The sequence below is a fragment of the Aythya fuligula genome, chromosome 1, assembly GCF_009819795.1.
Source record: "Aythya fuligula isolate bAytFul2 chromosome 1, bAytFul2.pri, whole genome shotgun sequence".
Taxonomy (NCBI): Eukaryota; Metazoa; Chordata; class Aves; order Anseriformes; family Anatidae; genus Aythya; species Aythya fuligula.
In genome coordinates, this window is record NC_045559.1 from 205,937,798 (window position 1) to 205,956,812 (window position 19,015).

A 19,015-nucleotide genomic window follows, 5' to 3' on the forward strand; every position below is an offset into this window, starting at 1 on the left:
TTCAGCTCTGAATTACTCCTGAGGTAGAAGAGGTTTCGGTGCCTTTTGTAGCCCTCAGTGGGTTTGTTCCACCTCCCTTTTGTTTGTCTTTTGTTCCATCTCTTCGGTTTCTCTTGACCCTGGAAGCAAAGACCTTCATTTTATATTCCCCTGGTGCTTGTTTGGAGAGAGGGGATGAAAAGCCTCGGATGAAATGAAATGAAATGAGTGAGAAGACTTGCTGGGCCATTTCTCAGTAATTTTATCCCAATTCGGCAGTCAGTGCCCTTTCCTGGCATCTGTCATTTCACCTTTTCACCGATGTAGATTTGTTTCTTTCTGCAATAAATCTGTCTCCTTCTGCAGATATGTATAAACAGGACGTGTGTCAGTGCAGCTTTTCTCAACAGCGATTGCACAGAGAAACAGTGCAATGGCAAAGGGGTAAGTAGAAAACCTCCAAGTATCCTTTAAAGAGCAGCGTATATGAAATGTAAATTTGTCTCTCAAAAGCATCAGTGGAAGCCCATAAAGGTTTCCAGATCAGCAGCACAAAAAATGTTTTGTTTTTCACCCATGGTTTCCTCCCAGATCGTGCTCTGACAGTCCACAGCTCTTGATAGCAGCGTTCATCGGTTATTTCTACCTCTTGTCTTCTTTGTTCCCTCGAATGTTGTAAAAGCTGACTTCTACATCGTAAGGCTTCATCCTTCATTGCACCTGTCAGTGCTACTGAATTTAAATTAGCTGGGGCTGGAGAGATCCTCTGAAAGATGCATGCTCGGTTATACAACGCTGTTTTCCTCGCAAGTAGCACAGAAATGGCAGATTTTGTACAACACAGGCTGCACTTCATCTTCCATAAAACCTACATTTCAGGCACTAATACTGGCAGAATTATTTCACGTGTCAGTTTTTTTCTGTGATGTCACTTTCAGGGTACCTGTCCCTCTTTCCTGATAGACGTTGTAGGCGAGCAGGAGATGTGTCTGGGGAAAGTCTGGGGAAGATTTGCTGTTGTGGGGCCTTTAGCTGTAATATCAGGGGGAATCTGTAAGAAAAATCATGCTGGAAACCCAGAGCTGGAGGAATCTGTTGTCTCCTTTTCTTCTGTTACCACGAGCTGCAGTTGGTTGGTCCACCTTTAGTTATGTTCTTGGTAAAAGGTAGTTGGAATAACCGTGTCTTTTTGCTGTCTCTGGAGAGAGAAGGGTTTATGACCCCAAAAGACACATGCTTTTTCCTCGGGAAGCAGTTCTCCGAACTAAGAACCCTCGAAATGTAATAATTATTGCTCTGTATGGCTCAGGCTCCAATGAAAAGGAGTGAAGAAAGCAAACCTCCACCCTGCCACTGCAGGGAAGGGGAGCGAAACGTCACTCGAAGCCCAGCCACTGTGTTTGTGCCTTTACCTGGGAAAGCAAGCAATTTTGGGATGGGGCAGCAGAGCTCTGGGTCTGTACAGCCAAACAGTATCACGACCCTGGGCTAACAGCAAACCATGCAAAATCAGCCAGCCAGCATCTAAAGAGAGCTAAAAAAGCTCACCTGGCACCGGCTGGCCCCGCAGCACGAGCCGGCAGCGGGGTGAGGTCCCATCTGGTGAGCAGCGCAGCCTGCACAGCCAAGGGAGTCAGGGCTCTGCCTGGTAGCAAAAGCCATGATTTCTGAGTCACATGGAGGTGACAAATGCACTTTGGATGTGTCTTTGACATTTCATGTTGTCATGACAGAAATAGGGACATTCGCAAGAGCAGGGTAGATAATAAAGACTACGAAAGTGCTTTCCAAATCTGCAGCGCAAACAGCTTGAGGATTGCAAAAAGCACTCCTACCGAGCTGGCAAAAAGGCAGACGTAGCCATCTTTCCTCTTCTGCGTGCTGCCACCTCCTCCCTGCTGTGCCTGCAGCCTGTCTCAGCAGGACCAACTCCATGGGGATGGTTTGGGGACTCCCACTGCCCTCATGTCACCACCGCAGCAGAAACCTAGTGATAGGTACAAGCCACAAAGCCCCTGACAGCCCGTGGCCAGGGGATCCTGTCCATCAGCTGTACATGAGCATTTCCATGCTGGCAGCTCAAGGAGAGGAGCAAATTTACCCCAGGCTGTGGAGCTCATCCTGCCCTTCGCTGCCGGTCCTGCCGCGACGCCGCGCTGCCACACGGTGTTTCTCTGTCTTTCATGCCATAAAATATTTATTTATTTTCTTCTAGGTGTGCAACAACAAGAAAAACTGCCACTGCGATTTTGGGTGGGCCCCTCCAGACTGCAAGCAGGAAGGATTTGGAGGCAGCGTCGACAGCGGCCCACCTCCTTCGTACTACTGTAAGCGCGGCGGGGTGGGACCGCCCTGCACATCACACTGCCTCTCTTGGCATTATTTGCTCTTGGACAAGCTCAGCAGTTCCCCACCTGTATTTCCAAATCATTCCAGACTTGGTTCAGGCATCTCTTTCTCCCTTCCTATTTAAATACATCAGATTTGGGCTTGCTGGTCTTTGTAGGTCCCTTCCAACTGAACTATTCTGTTCTGTTCTATTCTAATTTATTCTATTCTAATTTATTCTATTCTAATATATTCTATTTTTTTTCCTCTTATCTCACTTCTTTTTACCCCTCCAGTTGTGCTTGCCTTGCCTGCCTCTCTCTGACTACTCTCAGGGCACCCAGAGGAACTGCAGATCGATTCCATTAAGCACAGGGGCCAACGAGCCAGCCCACGGTTCATTAAGACAGCTGATGAGGAGTGTCTTTTGAGCTCATCAGAACCCTCTTAGGAGAATCTTCCTTTCCTCTTAACGGAGATCTCCAGCAGAGCTTCAATCCTGGGAGAACAGGGCATAAATAAATATTTTCCTGGCACGTACCCCTGAGATTTACCCTTCTGCTTTCCTATATATTATGGGCAATAACTTGCTGATGAGCAGAACGCCACAGTCACTCAGCAGCACTCCAAAACCCGACTGCTGGCAGCTTTCAGGCTCTTCCCTGACCCTCTTTGCTCATCAGTTCTGCTGCTGATGAAGAATGATGAGATTTTTCTGCTGCTTATTTGGCCGGGCTGATGGCAAGTCGCTCGAGCGGTAATAGGCCCAATGGCACTGCAGAAATCAAGCTCTTCTGGGCAATTAACATCTTTAATGCTGAATCAGCTGTTCCTGAAACATCAACCCATCGTGATACTTCACCTGCTGGCGTGGCGGTGAAGATGCCCAAGTGGCAACGTCGTGCTCCTCTCAATTCACGGAGAAAGGCCAACGCCAAATTTTAGGATCCTGCTGGAGTCTTCCTGGTGGCTGCCCAGGCGTGCTGGGAGGAGCGAGCCCTTTTCCACCTTCCCTAAGAACAACCTCCCATTCTCCTCCAGACACCAACTACAGGCTGGAGCCTCAGCCATTAGCAGAAGTAGATGTTCAGCTCAAATTTCTTATCCACTATATCTGGGTATTTCCTCATCTGTGTGCCCTTATCAGGGAACAACCTAGGAAGCTTTCCATTTTTTTCCCAACCTCACTGGTTATCCTCGAGCTCCTTACCACGCAGTCCCAAAAAGAATCCTTGCTTCCAGGCCCATGTAGAGTTACTTTACCCCCTGTGCTGCGTACCTCAAGGCTTTTGATTGTTTTTGAGAATGGTGCAAACACTGGTGGCTCCCAAGCAGGCAGTGGTGGAGGTGCCTCGGAGACCTGAGCCCTTTCTTCTCCATTTCTTCCCTTTTTGTGCCAGAAACGCCTGGTGTGCACAGAGCATAACGTTCTCTTTTTCTGTCTTCCTTTCCAATCAGGGGGAACTGTAAAGAATATGGGAAAAGCTTCTGGGACGCTGTTTTTACTCTTCTTGGTTTTGGGCATTTTGGTGTACAAGAGGGCTGAAATCATGGACTACATCCGAAGGTAGGTGACACTCCAACAATTTACAATTTCTAACCAAGGTTCTCGGCATTTCTTTGTTCCCTGCACAATACTGGCCACCTCTCTTGCAAACCAAGTTTCTCTTGCTTCAAAGACAACGCAGAGGAATGCAACCGGGAGTGCTCCGGGCTGGGAACAAAGCCTTGTCACAGCTGCCTCGTATCCAGAAATGGCAGCAAGAGCTTAACATTTTTTAATCCATTCTGGCATTTTTTAAAAGGTTTCCATAGAAGTTTTGAAATGAAAATCGCTGTCTAACTTCAGGGTAATTTTTCATATAGTTCTGTTTGTTTTGTTTTGTTTTCTAAGTGGCTCTTCCTTTTTTTCTCTTTGGAAATTTATAGTTCAATTCATTTACTTTTTCCTTTGAGGTTTGGGAAAAAAATAAAAGAAAAGAAAAAAAAGGGCAAACAAAAGTTGAAAAAAAGAGAAAGGTTTTAAAATAGTGTGCAGAGGATAAATGCTCTCTTATCCTCTTACTGGTTTGCACATTTTTCCCAGGTCAAATGGCTTTATAAGCTTAACTGAAAGAATATGGGAATGCGACTACAGGCGGGGAGAACGTTCCAAATCCCACAGCAGAAAACGAAAGCTGGCATTCCCCTCGATGGTCTCTGCACATCCACATGCTTCAGATTTGCCGGGCTAATTTATTGTGCCAAGAAGCAGGATGAACAGAAGTTCGCTCCGCTCTTGGCAGCGGGACTGCCTAGCACCCAGCCACCCTCCAGTACAACCAGTCTGGGTATCTCCACCCCATGCTGGAGTCCCCAGAGCAGCTCTAAGAAATGCTTCCCCCCTTGCTCCGGTGATCTGTGGTGTCTCTGGGTCTTGGGGAGGAGATGGGGTTTAACTTCACACTTCTGCTTTCTTGTCGTTTTACGTATCCATGCCATTGAATGTGATTTTGGGAAAACAGCCAGCGTTTCTCATAAGGTACCTGCACCTTTTTCTGCATGAAATCCCTGCCCAAAGCTCTGTTCCCTGAGAACTTTGACTTTCCCTTATAGGTGGCAGCTCAGAAGACAGGAAAAAAGACGTGAGACCACTCCTTCTTTAAAAGAGGTAAGAGGTCCTCCCATTCCCAGTTAAAAACAACATTTGTGAAGGGGTTTGGAGCACTGCAACTTCTCCATACTCTCCTCACATCTTTTTCCTTTCTCAGTAAGTGTTGCTCCCCCTCTTCTGTCAGTCCAAGTTGAAAGGTGCCAGGGAGGACAAAAACAGAGCTCAAATGCTCAGCAGCGTAACTGCAGAAATTTGTTTTGGTTTAGGTCAAAAGGCAGTTTAATGTAAAAATACCAAGTTCCTCCAAATAGAAGCGTGTTCAGACTGATTGCTTCAAGAGCTGACATCAGCATCACAACACAGCTGCAGAAAGCCCAAACAAAATCCCAGGGCTTGTCAGAAAACAAGAATTATGTCCACCTCGGAGCGAATACAAGATCTCTGCCGAAACGACAAAAATCAGACTTTGCAGTGTGCGGGCCTCTGCTCTGGTTGTGGCCGTGGGGTTTTCCTGCAGTGCCCACGGCTGCTCGGCGAGGCTGCAGCAACGGGGCTCGTCTGAACCAAGTCAAAGCTGCTTCATCAGATTAGCTTTTCCAAGGAAATCTCCCTCGGTAAATACATGAATAAGTCCTGCCTCGTCTAGTTACGAATGCAGAAGAAAAAAGGGGAAGGAACTGGAAAAGAGAAAATAGGAAGAAGGAAAAAAAATGATGGCCTCAACTCAAGCCACGTGTGCAGGAGGCTGAGAAGAGCCCTGGGATCAGAAATTCCTGGTCTTCAGGAAGAAAATGGAAGATGCTGGTCCTATCATTTGAAGAGGTGACTGAGGGGGATTATATTGGGTACTAACCCCCACCTACATCCAAGGCAACCACAATTCAGGCCTGAGTTTTTAGGTTTATTGTGGGCAGAACAAGAAGTGACGTGACTAAACTGCCACGTGATATTTCGGGTAGGAAAAATTAAAAAAAACAACACTGAATTTCTTTTTAAATTGCACTGAAGAGTCCACTACATCTTACAGAACAAGCAAACTTTGACACAGATGGGAAAACTTACTTTTTTTCTGTCGATAGTTAATTAAAGTCTGGCAGTTGTTGTCTCGAGATGCTGATGAAATCCAGCCCTGGACATAGCACAAAGGAGACTGGATAGAAAACACGATTAACCAAAATTTTAGCAGAGTGTGAGCATGACCTGCAAAACAAGAGGGGAGCAGAAAAGGGAGGCTAGGGAAGGTATGCTGCCTGCTGTCTTTGTTGCTAATCCATCATACGTGGACTCTAAACATGTCACAGGAGTCTAGAAGCGACAGATTTGATAAAATGCATGTATATAAATTCTGCTGAGGACACGCAGTGTAAGAATTGCACTGCAATTTTGCACACTCTATGAGAAAGAAAAGCCATTAAACACGGGAGAACACCAGGGAAACACTGAGGCACCAGGGAAGAGGTTGGAAACTGCAGCCCAGGGAACAGAAGCGAAGACAGGAGGTGCCTGGCAGGTAATATCCTGTAATATTCTGAGGAATGCAATATCCCAAGAAATGTCCTCTCATATATAGAGTTATACACACAGCACAGCAATGAACTGGCTCAGATCGAGGCCCATCGAAGCAGCACCTTCTCTCCAGCGTGCAGACAGCCTGGGGAAAGCCTCGCCACGGAGAGCTGATCCTTGTCCCAAGAAGCTCTGCTGGTGGCCACTGCTTGCTTCATTCAGAGGTCTTTTTGGATCCACCCTCCACAAAACGTGTCCACTCTGAACCTGCTCCTCCTCCCGTGGATCCCAGGGCTGTGAAATTCACACACAAAAAAGGTCTTCGTTCACTCTCTGAAGTGTGTCTTTCCAACAAATACAACTGCTCCATTATATACGTCTTAAAATATGAACACTGGGCTCTGTATCATCAGCTCGTTAACAAAATAACCTCCAATAAGTAGAGTAAATTGCACTGACATTCACGTTTTATTTTTCAGGAGAGCCTGGCAGAAGGAGACAGAAGTCCTACGGATTAAGCCAGAGCAGGGCCTCTTTGCAGGACACAAGCCCCCGAAGGATGGAAACAGCCTACAGAGGGCTCTGAACGCAGCCCCACGTACCGCTGGCTTTGTGGGAACTGGCCGTGCTTCCCAAACCTGTCACGTTAGTTTTGGTTTTGTTCCGCTTTAAATAACATTACCTCCACTGAAATAAACAATTTTCCTTCCGATTTCTGTTGATGGTAAATCCCTCATCTGCTAGGAGGCTGGGCTCCAGGCATCTCAGAGGTTTCCAGCTCTGGTCCAGCCGTCTCTGGTCCTGACCTGGAGAAGGTGAAAGAAAGAACAACCATTTATTTGACCCCATAGACATAAAAGAAGAAAAAAAATGCTGCATTTCTCTTTGAAATACTCACCCCTGGACACACAGAGCCATGCAGCTGCCTTGTGAGGGTCTGCCTTGCAGTGGGCTGTGGCCATAGGGATGTCCACGAGGTCTCCTGTGTTCAAAAGCTGAACGAGAACAAGGAACTGGAAGCAATATTGTGCCTGCACCTCACCCACACGAGCGATCCGACACAAACTGCTGGCAGCAATTCCTGTTCTGACTTTCAGTCTCCAAAAAGGCAATGGGAGATTTGACCAACTACAGTCCTGCAGCCTGATGAGCTTCCCATAAAGGCAGCCCCACTGCAGGCTGGGTTCCTGAGCAAAGCATACAAGCACCTACATACTCATTCTTTATATTTCCAGCCTTTTTTTCTCCCAAATCCTTCAGGTACTGTTCCTTTTTGAGGAAGGAGCCCTCACTCCTAAACCCTGGTTTCAAAACCAGCCTGCAAGTAGGCAGGTCTACCAAACTTCCCAATAATTCATCTATGCAAGGTTGCTAAAGGATTAGGAGGGGTGATGACTTTTGGTGTGCAGCCCACAGGAGCATGAAAGGATGATGAGTGCCTGAAGCTTGAGGAGCAGCTCGCTTCAGCAGGTACCTCATCGTACCCCTCTGGCCATCACCTCTGCTGCGTCCAAGAAATCTGTGCATTTAGGAACTTCTTCACCAAGTAATGGATGTTCTTAAGGTCCCTGGGGTACTAAACAGAAAAAAAAAAAAAAATCTTTAACTGTTGGATAAATACCCAAAAAAAAGCATACAAAAAGTCAGGTTTTGCTTACTAGAAGATGTTGGAGCAAGTAAAACAACAGCAACAGTGTCATGAAAAACACAAATAGGGGGTACCTATGGGTGGCTTCAGCCATAAATCAGCAACGACAACCTCAGCCTTTGCTGGCTTCATCCTCAAGACTTCAAGGCTGAGCAGTACGTTTCGTGGATAAGCACACCCTGCACATAATGAGTCTTGGAAAATCCGCCTAGTAAAATCTCTTTGATGAATACCGAGCCTTTCCTCCAGCCTTTCATCAGCTCTCGGTTTTTAGCTCTGCCAGGTCTGACATCTCCCCACGTGAAGATTCAGGATCAGAAAGGAGGTGATTTCTCTCGCGAGTTCAGAGAACAGAGCTGAAAGCAGCGCCTCCAGATTTCACAAAACCAAGGACTTGACTCCTCAGGAGGGGTTCGCTGAGCTTTTTTTGTGGGGCTCAGCAGCCAGGCTCAGCTCCCAGCAGCGGAGCTTGGCCCTCGAGGTCAGCTGGCATCCTGCATGTGGATCACAGATTGCCAAGCTCCTTCCCCCTGCACTCAAACTGTGATAAAAACGACTATCTGCCCACAGATATCGCTTGTGCATGACAGTAGCAATTCTCAGGAAAGCCTTGTTTAACTGATGGGAGGATTTTTTCCACATATGCAAGTGCATGTCGTTTTCTGCATCGCCATCTGGGGCAATGCTCATGTCAGCTAATCCCACACGGTGCCTGCAGACTCAGGGCTCTCTCGAGCTCTGGAAGAGTTTTCCCAGAAATACCCAGACCTCAAGAGCTGCTCATTTTGCTTTGTTCGTGTTTCTTCCTGGCCATGAAAGCTGAAGATTTCACCCCGTGCTGTTCCACTTCTGAGGAAGGGCTGATCTGTGGATCTGCACAGCAGACTCGAACTCCTCTGGTGGCACTGCCAGGCTCTTCTGATCCACCAAGGTCCTTGCTTCAGCCGTGCCAAAACTGGAACACAAGTGGGCAACACTTCATTAATACAAAAGGTGTTACCCTGCAGTATTGTTCCTTCACAATCCCTTCCAATTTAAGCAATTTCTGGGGTACAGCAACAGCAGCAGTCCATGTGGGGCTGCACACACATGTGTGCACTCCACGTGGGGACAAATCCCTGTTTTGTGGAAAAGCTACAGGGAATTAAGGCCAAATAATGTTCTGTGCCTCTTTTCAAGCTTCCGAGGGTGGCTTTTCTATAGGAATAGTAACTGGAAATAGTATTTTTATCCTTGTGAATAACTACTGTGTACCATTCAGACTGAAGACGGCTTCGACATCCAGCAGGCAAATACCATCTCATCTCATTTAGAGAGTATGTCAGGTCTCACACTCAGCATTTCCATTCCTGGGTCCTTTCACAGTTTTCTTCCCCAACCTACGTGTCTCCAAGGCTGCCCAAACCCTGAAACAGTGCTGAGTCTGTGGGCAGGGAGAAGCAGCTAAGGCTGGTGTGTGCTCTGAGTCTCCTTCACTTTGCCAGGCTCTCACCCTTTCCTTTCCCATTTCTCCTCCTCTCTGCCCTCACGTCCTGCTGGAATTGCACCGTGCGCCCACATGGGCAGTTGTCCAGCTCAGGCTAAGCTCCTGTCCTGCAGCTAATAAATACAAATAAAAATAAATAAATAAACAAACAAACAAACAAACAAATAAATAAATAAATAAAAATGCAAATGAGAAGAAAGTTAACAGGACAAGGTGATGAAGGGATGAGCTCTGAACCCACTGACTGCCACACCTCTTGTATTCTCAAGTGCAGCTGATATTATTACAGCTTTAATTTAAATTTAATCTAAGCAGGTTCATATAAAAAATAAAATTAAAAAAAAAAATCAGAGTCCTCTTTCAGATTCTTCACAAGATGCTACATCAAATTTTAATTCTTGAACCATAGCATGTAGAAAGAATAGGTAAGACAAGGTTCTTACCGAATTTGAGACTGTTCAGATATTTTACAAAAAATAATGTGAATGAACAACATTTTCCTCTGTACATGAGAATTCTTGCCACTCTTTCTCCAAACAAAATACAATAAATACCAGAGTATCTCAAAGTGACAAAGTGGAGATTTCAGGAATGTAACCACAGGTGAGAAGTGCCAACCAGATCCACTCCCTGCTTGCAGTGCCTTTTGGCCAAAGGCAGGGGTCTGGCTTTTGGTCCTTGTTTTCACGGCTTTTCTGCCTTTCTACCTTCTCTTGTTGCTTCTTTCTTGCTCAATTCTGTACTGACAGCCCCGAATTAGCCCTGAGCACAGAGTTCAGATGGCACATCTCACCCAGACTGCAGCAGCCTGAAGGGATCGTGTCACCCGGGGTGTCCTGCCACCTCTCCGAGGACACCAAGGTCCCAGAAAATCACCCAAATCATCCTCCTTCCTCTGACAACTGGTGCAGGACTGCCATTGACGGCGTGCTGAAAAGCGAGAGGAAAATAAATGGCAACAGAACATCAGATAATATAGGAGACACTGTACAGATTAAAAGGTTCACGTTCAGATGGATTTGTGTAGAAGCAGTGTTTATCTGATTACTGCACAGCCACCTCCGAAGCCGTAGGCTGCCACCTTGCAGTGTTACAGAAAATAGGCACTGCTTGCCTCACGGCACCACACGTGCCAGCTAAACCCTGGCCAGAAGACAGAAAAAGCACAATAATCTGTATGCTCAACAAGCTTCAAATTATCACGAGTGATCCCGAAGCATCACTGCTACAGACAGCGAGCCCACAGCTGGAAGCAAGCTCCAAACACCTGGCATCTGATCGGAACTTGTGCTTGAATAAATGAATTTATTGGGGAGAAATCGACCATCTTCTGACACAGTCAGCTCACAGCGAGGCCCAGCTTCGCCGTCTCCATTCGGACAGCATCCTCTTGGCACGGGCACCAAAATCTGTGGTAACACACAGCACTTCTGGCAGGAAAATAGCAAAGTACTTAACGGCGACTGACGTCTTTGTCAAAAACAAAAACAGCAACACCAGTAAGGAAGTGCTGGCTGGAAACCAGTGCATAACCCTCACATTACACACAGAGGAACTGGTGTAAAGGGCAGAGGTTACACTGGGTTTGCAGCTCATAAGGACTTGGCAGGCTTTGGAATTTATCCCCACCTGCACCTAGAGGGTCCTGCACCTAGAAGGGAATAACCCCAAGCACCAGTACGGGCTGGGGGCTGACCTGCTGGAGAGCAGCTCTGCAGGGAGGGACCTAGGAATCCTGGTGGGCAGCAGGCTGACCACAAGTTGTTTTGGGCCAAGAAGGCCGACAATATCTTGGGCTGCATTCAGAAGAGTGTTGCCAGCAGGTCAAGGGAGGTGATCCTGCCCCTCTGCTCAGCCCTGGTGGGGAGTGTATGTCCAGTTTTGGGCTCCCCAGCACAAGAGGGACATGGAGCTACTGGATCGAGTCCAGAGGAGGGCTATGAAGATGATGAGAGGACTGGAGCACTTGATGTAGAAGGACAGGCTGAGAGAACTGGGCCTGCTTAGCCTGGAAAAGCAAAGACTGAGGGGAGACCTCATTAATGTGTATAAATATCTGAGGCGAGGTGGCAAGAGCATGGAGCCGGTCTCTTTTCAGTAGGGCCCAGTGACAGGATGAGAGACAACGGGCACAAACTGAAATACAGGAGGTTACGGCTCAATATGAGGGGGGACTTCTGTACTGGGAGGGTGACAGAGCACTGGGACAGGTTGCCCAGAGAGGCTATGCAGTCTCCTTCTCTGGAGATATTCAAAACCCGCCTGGGTGCCATCCTGTGCAAGGTGCTCTAGGTGATCCTGCTCGGCAGGGGGGGCGAGCTAGATGATCTTCAGAGGTCCCTGCCAACCTCGGCCATTTGGGGATTCTGTGATACCGTGGTGTTTGTGAGAAGGACATACAGCCATGGGCACTGTAGTGTTTATGAGGAGGACTCATATAGCTGTGGGCACTGCAGTGCCTATGAACAGGACATATAGCTGTGGGCACTGGGGTGTTTGTGAAGGGACACAGAGCTGTGGGTATATTGGTGTCTGTTAGAGGGGAATATTGAAGTGTTTGTGAAGGGATATATATCAGGGGCACTGCAGTGTCTGTGAAGGGACATATAGCTGTGGGCACTGTGGAGTTTGAGAAGGGAGACATAGCTGTGAGTATTGTTTATAAGAGGGGAAAAACACATAGCTGTGGATATCGAAGTGTTTGTGAAGGGACATATAGCTGTGGGCACTGCGGTGTTTGTGAAGGGACACATAGCTGTGGGTATTGTGTTTGTGAGGGGACACAGCTGTGAGTATTGTGTTTTTAAGAGGGGACAGACATAATATAGCTGTGGATATTGAGGTGTTTGTGAAGGGACACACATGTATAGCCGTGGGCACTGCAGTGTCTCTGAACAGGACATACAGCTGTGGGCACTGGGGTGTTTGTGAAGGGACGCAGAGCTCTGGGTATTGTGTTTGTGAAGGCTGTGGGTATTGTGGTGTTTGTAAGAGGGGAATATTGAGGTGTTTGTGAAGGGACATATAGCCATTGGCCCTGCGGTGTCAGTGAAGAGGACATAGCTGTGGGCACTGGGGTGTTTGTGAAAGGACGCATAGCTGTGAGTATTGTGTTTATAAGAGGGGACAGACATATAGCTGTGGATATTGAGGTGTTTGTGAAGGGACATAAAGCAGTGGGCACTGCAGGAAGTTCCTTCAGTGTCTGTGAAGGAATATATAGCTGTGGGCACTGGGGTGTTCGTGAAGGGGCACGTACCTGTGGGTATTGTGGTGTTTGTAAGAGGGGAATATTGAGGTATTTATGAAGGGATATATATCAGGGGCACTGCAGTGTCTGTGAAGGGACACAGAGCTGTGAGTATTGTGTTTATAAGAGGGGACAGACATGTAATATAGCTGTGGATATTGATGTGTTTATGAAGGGACACATAGCCGTGGGCATGGCGGTGTCTGTGAAGGGACATAGCTGTGGGCACTGCAGTGTTTGTGAAGAGACACGTAACTGTGGGTATTGTGTTTGTGAAGGGACACGTAGCTATGGGCATTGTGGTGTTTGTAAGAGGGGAATATTGAGGTGTTTGTGAAGGGACACAAAGCAGTGGGCATGGCAGTGTCTGTGAAGGGACACAGAGCTGTGGGCACTGCGGTGTCTGTGAAGAATATTGATGTGTTTGTGAGAGGGAATATTGAGGTGTTTGTGAAGGGACACATAGCTGGGGGCACTGTGGTGTTTGTAAGAGGGGAATATTGAGGTGTTTGTGAAGGGACACATAGCAGCGGGCATGGTGGGACACAGAGCTGTGGGTACTGCACTATCTGTGACCAGGACACGTATCTGGGGGCACTGCAGTGTCTATGAAGGACCGCAAAGCTCCAGATCCCGACATGTTTGTGAGCAGCGCCCATGCCTCCACCCCCACCCCCGCCCCTCCCATCCCGGCCGGCGCCAGCCGCCCGCCACCGGCCCCGGGGGAGCCACGCCCGTCTTCCCGCCTCCCGGGGCGTGACGTCACTACCGCGCGACGGGGCGTGACGTCACAAGGCCGCGACGAGCGGGCGTTGCTATGGAGGCGGCGGGGGCTGGTGGTGAGGAGGAGGAAGAGGAGGAGGAAGGAGAAGATGAAGAAGAAGAAGGAGAAGATGATGAAGAAGAAGACGAATGGCTGCTGAGCTCCCTGCGCCTGTGAGACGGGCCCTGTGCCTTCAGCCTCCTCTCCCCAGCCTCTCCCTGCCCCCTCAGGCCTCTTCCCCCTCCCCGGCCTACCCTCACCCCCCAAGCCTCAGCCTCTCCCCCCCCCTCAGCAGCCCCCTGTCCCCCGCAGGTACGAGGATCTCCACACCTTCGAGCTCCAGGCTCCCACCCGCGTCATCGAATGGGCCCTGGGGAACCGTGAGTGTGGAGGAGAGGGGCTGGGGGGGCCGAGCAGGGGTCCTGAGGGGCTGGGCAGGGGTCCTGAGGGGCCAGGCAGGGGTTCTGGGGGCCGGGCAGGGGTTCTGGGGGGCCAGGCTAGGGGCTGGGGGTTGAGGGAGGCCTGGCCAGGCTGTGCTGGGGTCCTGAGGGGAGAATGGGGGCTGCATCACCAGGCTTGGGAGGCTGGGGAAGTGGGAGAGGGACTGCACTGGGGTCCTAGGGGGAGAAAAGGGGAGACAAGGGGCTGGGGGCGTACTGGGGTTCATCCTGGGGCCGTGCTGCAATGCGGGGGTCTGGCCCAAGGTGGGTGTGGTGAGGGGATCGCTCACTGTGACCCTGGTTCCTCACCCCACAGGTGTTTGTGTGGCTGGGTACGGGAGCTCCGACAGGAACGAGATCCTGCAGCTGCTGCCCCCGCCAACGCTGCAGGCGAAGGAGACCCAGGTGGGTGCTGCGGCTGGGGTGGCACCCCAAACCCAGAGTGTTTTGGCCAGCTCTGGAGCGGTTTCTGACCAGAAGCTGAAGCGTGTAGACCACCCGGCTGCTGTCCAGCTCGGGTAGGTCATGTTGGCAGTCTGGTTGTGAAATCCTGCTGCCCTGCAGACAGCGTGTGCCATGGAAGCTTCATCTCCAGATGTGTGAGTGAAAGATTTTCCTGGGGAAAGAGGAGAGGTGAGGAGACCCGGGAAAACAAAGAAGGGACGGGCTGAGATGCCTGAGCCTGGGGAACCGTGCTGCTGAACAGCGATATTGGCCCGTGATTAGGTGGTGTCTGAGCTAAAATAAGAGGTGGTGTTTGGCCAGGCACGCACAGCCAGCAGCAAACCCGGGCAGAGTGCTTGGCACAAGCTTTATCTGTGTTTTTTCCCCTATCATCAAGGATCCTTCAGCTTTTATATCTGTATTTTTTTCCCCTATCATCAAGGATCCTTCAGCTTTGTAGCTCCTGTTGGAAGAAGCGTTTAGTGGACAGGCAAGAGCTCTGCCATGCCAGAATGTCTCTCATGCCTCTGTCTTTTTTGTGTTAACTGACCGTAAGGGTTTTTGCTGCATTAACTTGAAGAAATGACTTTTCCTTTGATTTCCAGGGCCTGTGTCCAGAGAGAGACTTCAAGGTGGAATGCGGTGGGTTTTCCAGCCGCCCGGTGTACAGCCTGAAGCACGTCCCAGACACCAGGTATGGCCACGGGGTCCTAGCAGAGGAGAAAACAAGTGGAGGAGAGGAGCCTGGTGACTTCTGCCAGGAGGAATATTGGCGAATGTTTGCACCTCCTGATTTCTGGGTGCTTTTAGAGCACTCCCTGTAGCAGGGAAGCTGAAGCTGTTGGCTCAGGCTGCTGGAATGTTGGAGCTGGGTTACAACAAGCGAGCAGAAGGGGCTGCTGAGATCGTGGTGGTCACCAGGGATCCCTCCCTACCTCACTTGTGAGCAGGGGAGGGCTTTGTGGTTTCCCTGCGCTGCCTTTTTGCGTCGTTTCCTTCTGGATTTGGAGGTGCCCAGCAGGCAGAGCAGGTGGTGGCTGCCTCTGCTCTGCAGGTTCCTGCAGACACAGGTTCAGGAGGCTTTGGCTGGTGCTGGTTGTAGCAAACGAGCTTCCCTCTGGCTGATTCATGTCAGTTGCTCAGCTTTCACCTCCTACACCAGCCCCCGGTGCTGCTCCGGGGCTTTCTGCACCATTCCTAGTCTAGAGCTTTTGGGAAATGTGCTAATTAAATGCCATCGCCTGGGGCTGGGCTGCACAGATCGCCCTGGTGTGAGGAGTTGTGAAACTGCAGCCCTGACGGCTCCTGCACAGCCAGGCTGGGCCTCGCCAGGCTGTTTGGGAGGGGGAGGAAGGCTTTTCTCTGCCCACGACGAGCCTTGTGGGGTTCTTCTTGTTCCCGTAGCTTGCTGGTGACGAGCGGCCCACCTGACAGCTCCCTCCACGTCTGGCAGGTGTCAGGAGAGGACTCGGGTAAGGGCACACGCTTCTGATGTGAGTAGTTTCTCAGCGTAGACTGCGTGTCAGCATCTCCAGCTTCCTCTGCTTCTCGGGGGTAAAATGGGGAGAAAAATCCCAGTCCTGCTCAGTGAGTGAGTGTCCTCGTGTGGCAAGGGTTTGGGAACGGCACGACGGCTTGGAAAGGTGCTCACCCCACAGCCCAAACCTCAGAAGGGAGTCAGGAGGTTTTGGCTTGGCGCTGTGGCTTTCCACCTTTGCTTATCTGTGAGCTCTTACGTAAATACAAATCCCACTTGTGTGCTTAGCACGAGATTTCCTTAATAACTCGGGGGTAAGAAATAAATTTGCCCCACACGTCACCTTTTGGGGGGCACCGTGAGCCAGCTCAGCTCTCCACGCCTGCTTCTAGGAGAGGCTTGACGTTGTTCTGTCTCTTCTTGTGAAACACCACCAGAAAAGGAAGTACAAAGTGCTACTTGAATTTTCTTTTCTGCTGAAAATAAACACCTTGATTCACAGCTTTTTACGGGTTTTCCTCGATTTCCCAGGGTTTGGTGGCGGTCCTTGCTGGATGGGTTGGAAAACGTGGTTTTATTCTGGAGGCGAAGTTGTAATTTGATTTCTCGTTGGCGTAGCAGGTTGCAAGGTGTCTCTGTGAAGCAACTTGGTCTTGCGGATTGCTCGCTTCCTGGCGTGTTTTACAGCTGCTTATCTCTCTTTTGAAATAGATGTTATCAAACCTGTAAGTGCCATACCTGCAGAAAATAGCACTGGGCAGGCTTGGGCTAAAATCGCGACGATTTCGACCAAAGCCCCGTGGGTCCTTCACGGCTCCAGAGTCGACAACGTCCGGATCACGGAGGTGGAATCACAGAAAAACGTCTACGTGGCAGGTACCCAAACCAAGCCTGAGCGTGTCTGGCTTTGCAGAGCTGGATTTTGGGTGAGGCGAGGATAACTGCTCGGGTGGCAAACATTTCCTTAGCTGGGCTGCCTTCAGACACGTGCCAATGCTCTCACAATGTCCCAAATCCTTGTCCTTCCCGGCTTCCAGAAGCTGGAAATCCACAATCTTGTCTTTTTTTTTTTTAGCTTCCAGAAGCAGCGAGGAGCTCAGCGGCGTGGCCTTCCTGGACTGCAACACCTTGCTGCTGTGCTGCACGGGGGGGCAGCTGGGGCTGGCTGACGTGCGGCACCCCCAGAGCCCCGTGGAGGTTGCGGCCGTCCCCTCGGCGCCTCGTGGCGAGCGGTGGTGCGCGGGGGTCGGCCACGGACCCCCCGGCTCTGATTTAAGCCCCCAGCCCGTAGCTTGCCTCTCGAGCGGGGGGCACCTCGTCCTGGCAGACGTGAGGAAAATCTCCGAGCCTTTGGCCTCGGCCACGTGCAGAATTCCCTCTCCTGGCTGCGGGGCAGAGTTCCTGTGCGTCTCCTGGGCTCCTGCCCTGGAAGGCTGCCTGGCTGTTTCAGGTACGTGCTGCTGGGCTGAGACGTTCCTTTTTTTTTTGGAAGTTTTGAGCTTTGCATCATGCCCAGCTGTATTTTAACCCCCCCCGGTTAGGGAGTGGCTGTTCAGAGGCATCGGAGAGGTGAGCTGATAACCCCCGCAGCTCACCTTTAGCTGCTGCAGGACCCCAAAGCCCAGATCAGCTCCGAGGGGGGCTCGCAGCTTCCCTTCCCCAAAAAAAAAGACCCCAAACCCTTAGAAAATTCTGCCCTAAGCCTTAGCAAACGCTGCTAGTGGCAGTGGCAGCCTGGCCACCACGGGGTGTGCATCCATCAGGCCGTCTCCTGGCCTGAGCGTGGCAAATCCAGACTCGGGAACGTGCAGTCCTCATGGATCTGGCCGTGTTTTCCCTGCCCGCTGTTAGCTTCAGCCAAACTCCTGCTGCTCTGCTGTCACTCCGGGCTCTTCCAGCCCCTTGGGGAGGCAGCTGCGAGCCCGGGGTTGAGCTGGTGACTCCCTCATCTCTCTCTCTTCATTCCAGGCTTTGATGGCACCGTGCAGGTGTACGACACACGGCGCTGGGACCGCTCCGGCAGGGAGGCAGAGCCGCTCTTCGTCCACAGGGGCCACAAATTCGGCGGCCCGGCTGGCAGCGAGGGCCCTCCCCGGGTCACGGTGCACACGTGGCACCCGCAGAAACCCAGAACTTTGCTGTCGGCAGCCAGCGATGGCTCCTTGCACGTTTGGGACTGGGTTCAGCCCTGCGGGGGCTGTGGGTAGGTCACGCTTTGGGTGAGCTGGGTGTTTCCTGCCTGCCTGCGTGGGCCGGGAGGTTACGAGGTTATCCGTTTGCTTGAAGTCACCATTCTGAGACAGCTGTAGCTAACAGACACGGCTATAAAGAACTGTTTTTTTATATAATATAGCAAGAACTCTGCTTGTGTCGCTTCTTCTCCTGTTTACCAGCCTCCAAAGCGTGGCAGCCTGTAGTTCTCACCGCGTCCACTAGCGGAGAACATCCTGCTGTCGGCTCATCCCCCCGCCCACGTCGTGTTTTGCGCCGTGCCCTTCAAACGAGGAAGATAGATATAAAAAAAAAAAAAAAGGGCGAGTACAATTTGAGGAAACGGGCTGCTCGGGGGCACGTTTAACCTCCCGGTTTCCGTCCCCAGGCACCGCTGGGGTGGCTGCACGCCCCGCGGGGTGTTGGTGTTTCAGCACTTGTGCGTGGCCTCTGCCACAGGAAGCTGCAGCGTGGTGACAGCGGCGCAGCCCGCACAGGAACAGCCTTTCCGCCCCGGCCTGCTGCGAGTTCTGCCCTGCCCCTGTGTCACCAGAGAGCACCCGGCCTAGGAAAAGGCCTCCGTAGCTTGTGGGCCTTTTCTTTTCATCAAAAAGTTTGAATTTGGGTGGCTTTTTTTGGGCCTGGTGGTGATTTGTACAGTCCCTGCGTGTTACCAGGCGGTGCCTGGGGGCACGGGGAGCCTGCTGCCCCTTGTCCTGAACACCGAGGGCAGGATGTTTTGAGGTGGGCAGGGGGTTCTCACCTGGAAAACAGCCCCCAGCCCTGCGGGATGCTCACGCTGGAGTGGGCAACACAAATCTTGCACTGGCTCTGCCTCTGCTCCTCCACCCGGCGCTGGCCATCCCCTCTTGCCCCTAAACTCCCCCAAA

The 19,015-nt window shown here is 50.7% G+C and overlaps 2 protein-coding genes across 2 annotated transcripts in view; both read left to right on the forward strand.

Annotated features, from left to right (window-relative positions):
* The window catches only part of LOC116502059 (disintegrin and metalloproteinase domain-containing protein 21), a 32,215-nt gene extending 25,097 nt beyond the window's left edge, over nt 1-7,118 (forward strand). Inside the window, exons 15-19 of the mRNA XM_032207783.1 lie at nt 346-423; nt 2,195-2,306; nt 3,766-3,874; nt 4,903-4,957; nt 6,886-7,118. Coding sequence (XP_032063674.1) covers nt 346-423; nt 2,195-2,306; nt 3,766-3,874; nt 4,903-4,957; nt 6,886-6,924 — 393 coding nt within the window. The 3' untranslated portion in view covers nt 6,925-7,118. The remainder of the gene's footprint in view (nt 1-345; nt 424-2,194; nt 2,307-3,765; nt 3,875-4,902; nt 4,958-6,885) is intronic.
* A 6,280-nt stretch (nt 7,119-13,398) lies between these two features.
* Nucleotides 13,399-18,283, forward strand: WDR73 (WD repeat domain 73). Its single transcript, XM_032207794.1, has 9 exons — nt 13,399-13,585; nt 13,675-13,726; nt 13,866-13,933; nt 14,310-14,398; nt 15,043-15,131; nt 15,842-15,909; nt 16,626-16,790; nt 16,990-17,364; nt 17,883-18,283. The coding sequence occupies exons 1-9, from the start codon at nt 13,399-13,401 to the stop codon at nt 18,119-18,121; spliced, it is 1,332 nt and encodes a 443-aa protein (XP_032063685.1). The 3' UTR covers nt 18,122-18,283.
* The last annotated feature ends 732 nt before the right edge of the window (nt 18,284-19,015 follow it).

Excerpts from the sequence above, each read along its gene's own strand:
- WDR73 (XM_032207794.1), top strand. The coding sequence starts at position 13,399 with ATGAAGGACCGCAAAGCTCCAGATCCCGACATGTTTGTGAGCAGCGCC. Across the intron at positions 13,727-13,865 it reads CTGCTGAGCTCCCTGCGCCT|GTACGAGGATCTCCACACCT; the intron begins GTGAGACGGGCC and ends TGTCCCCCGCAG. Across the intron at positions 13,934-14,309 it reads CGAATGGGCCCTGGGGAACC|GTGTTTGTGTGGCTGGGTAC; the intron begins GTGAGTGTGGAG and ends CTCACCCCACAG.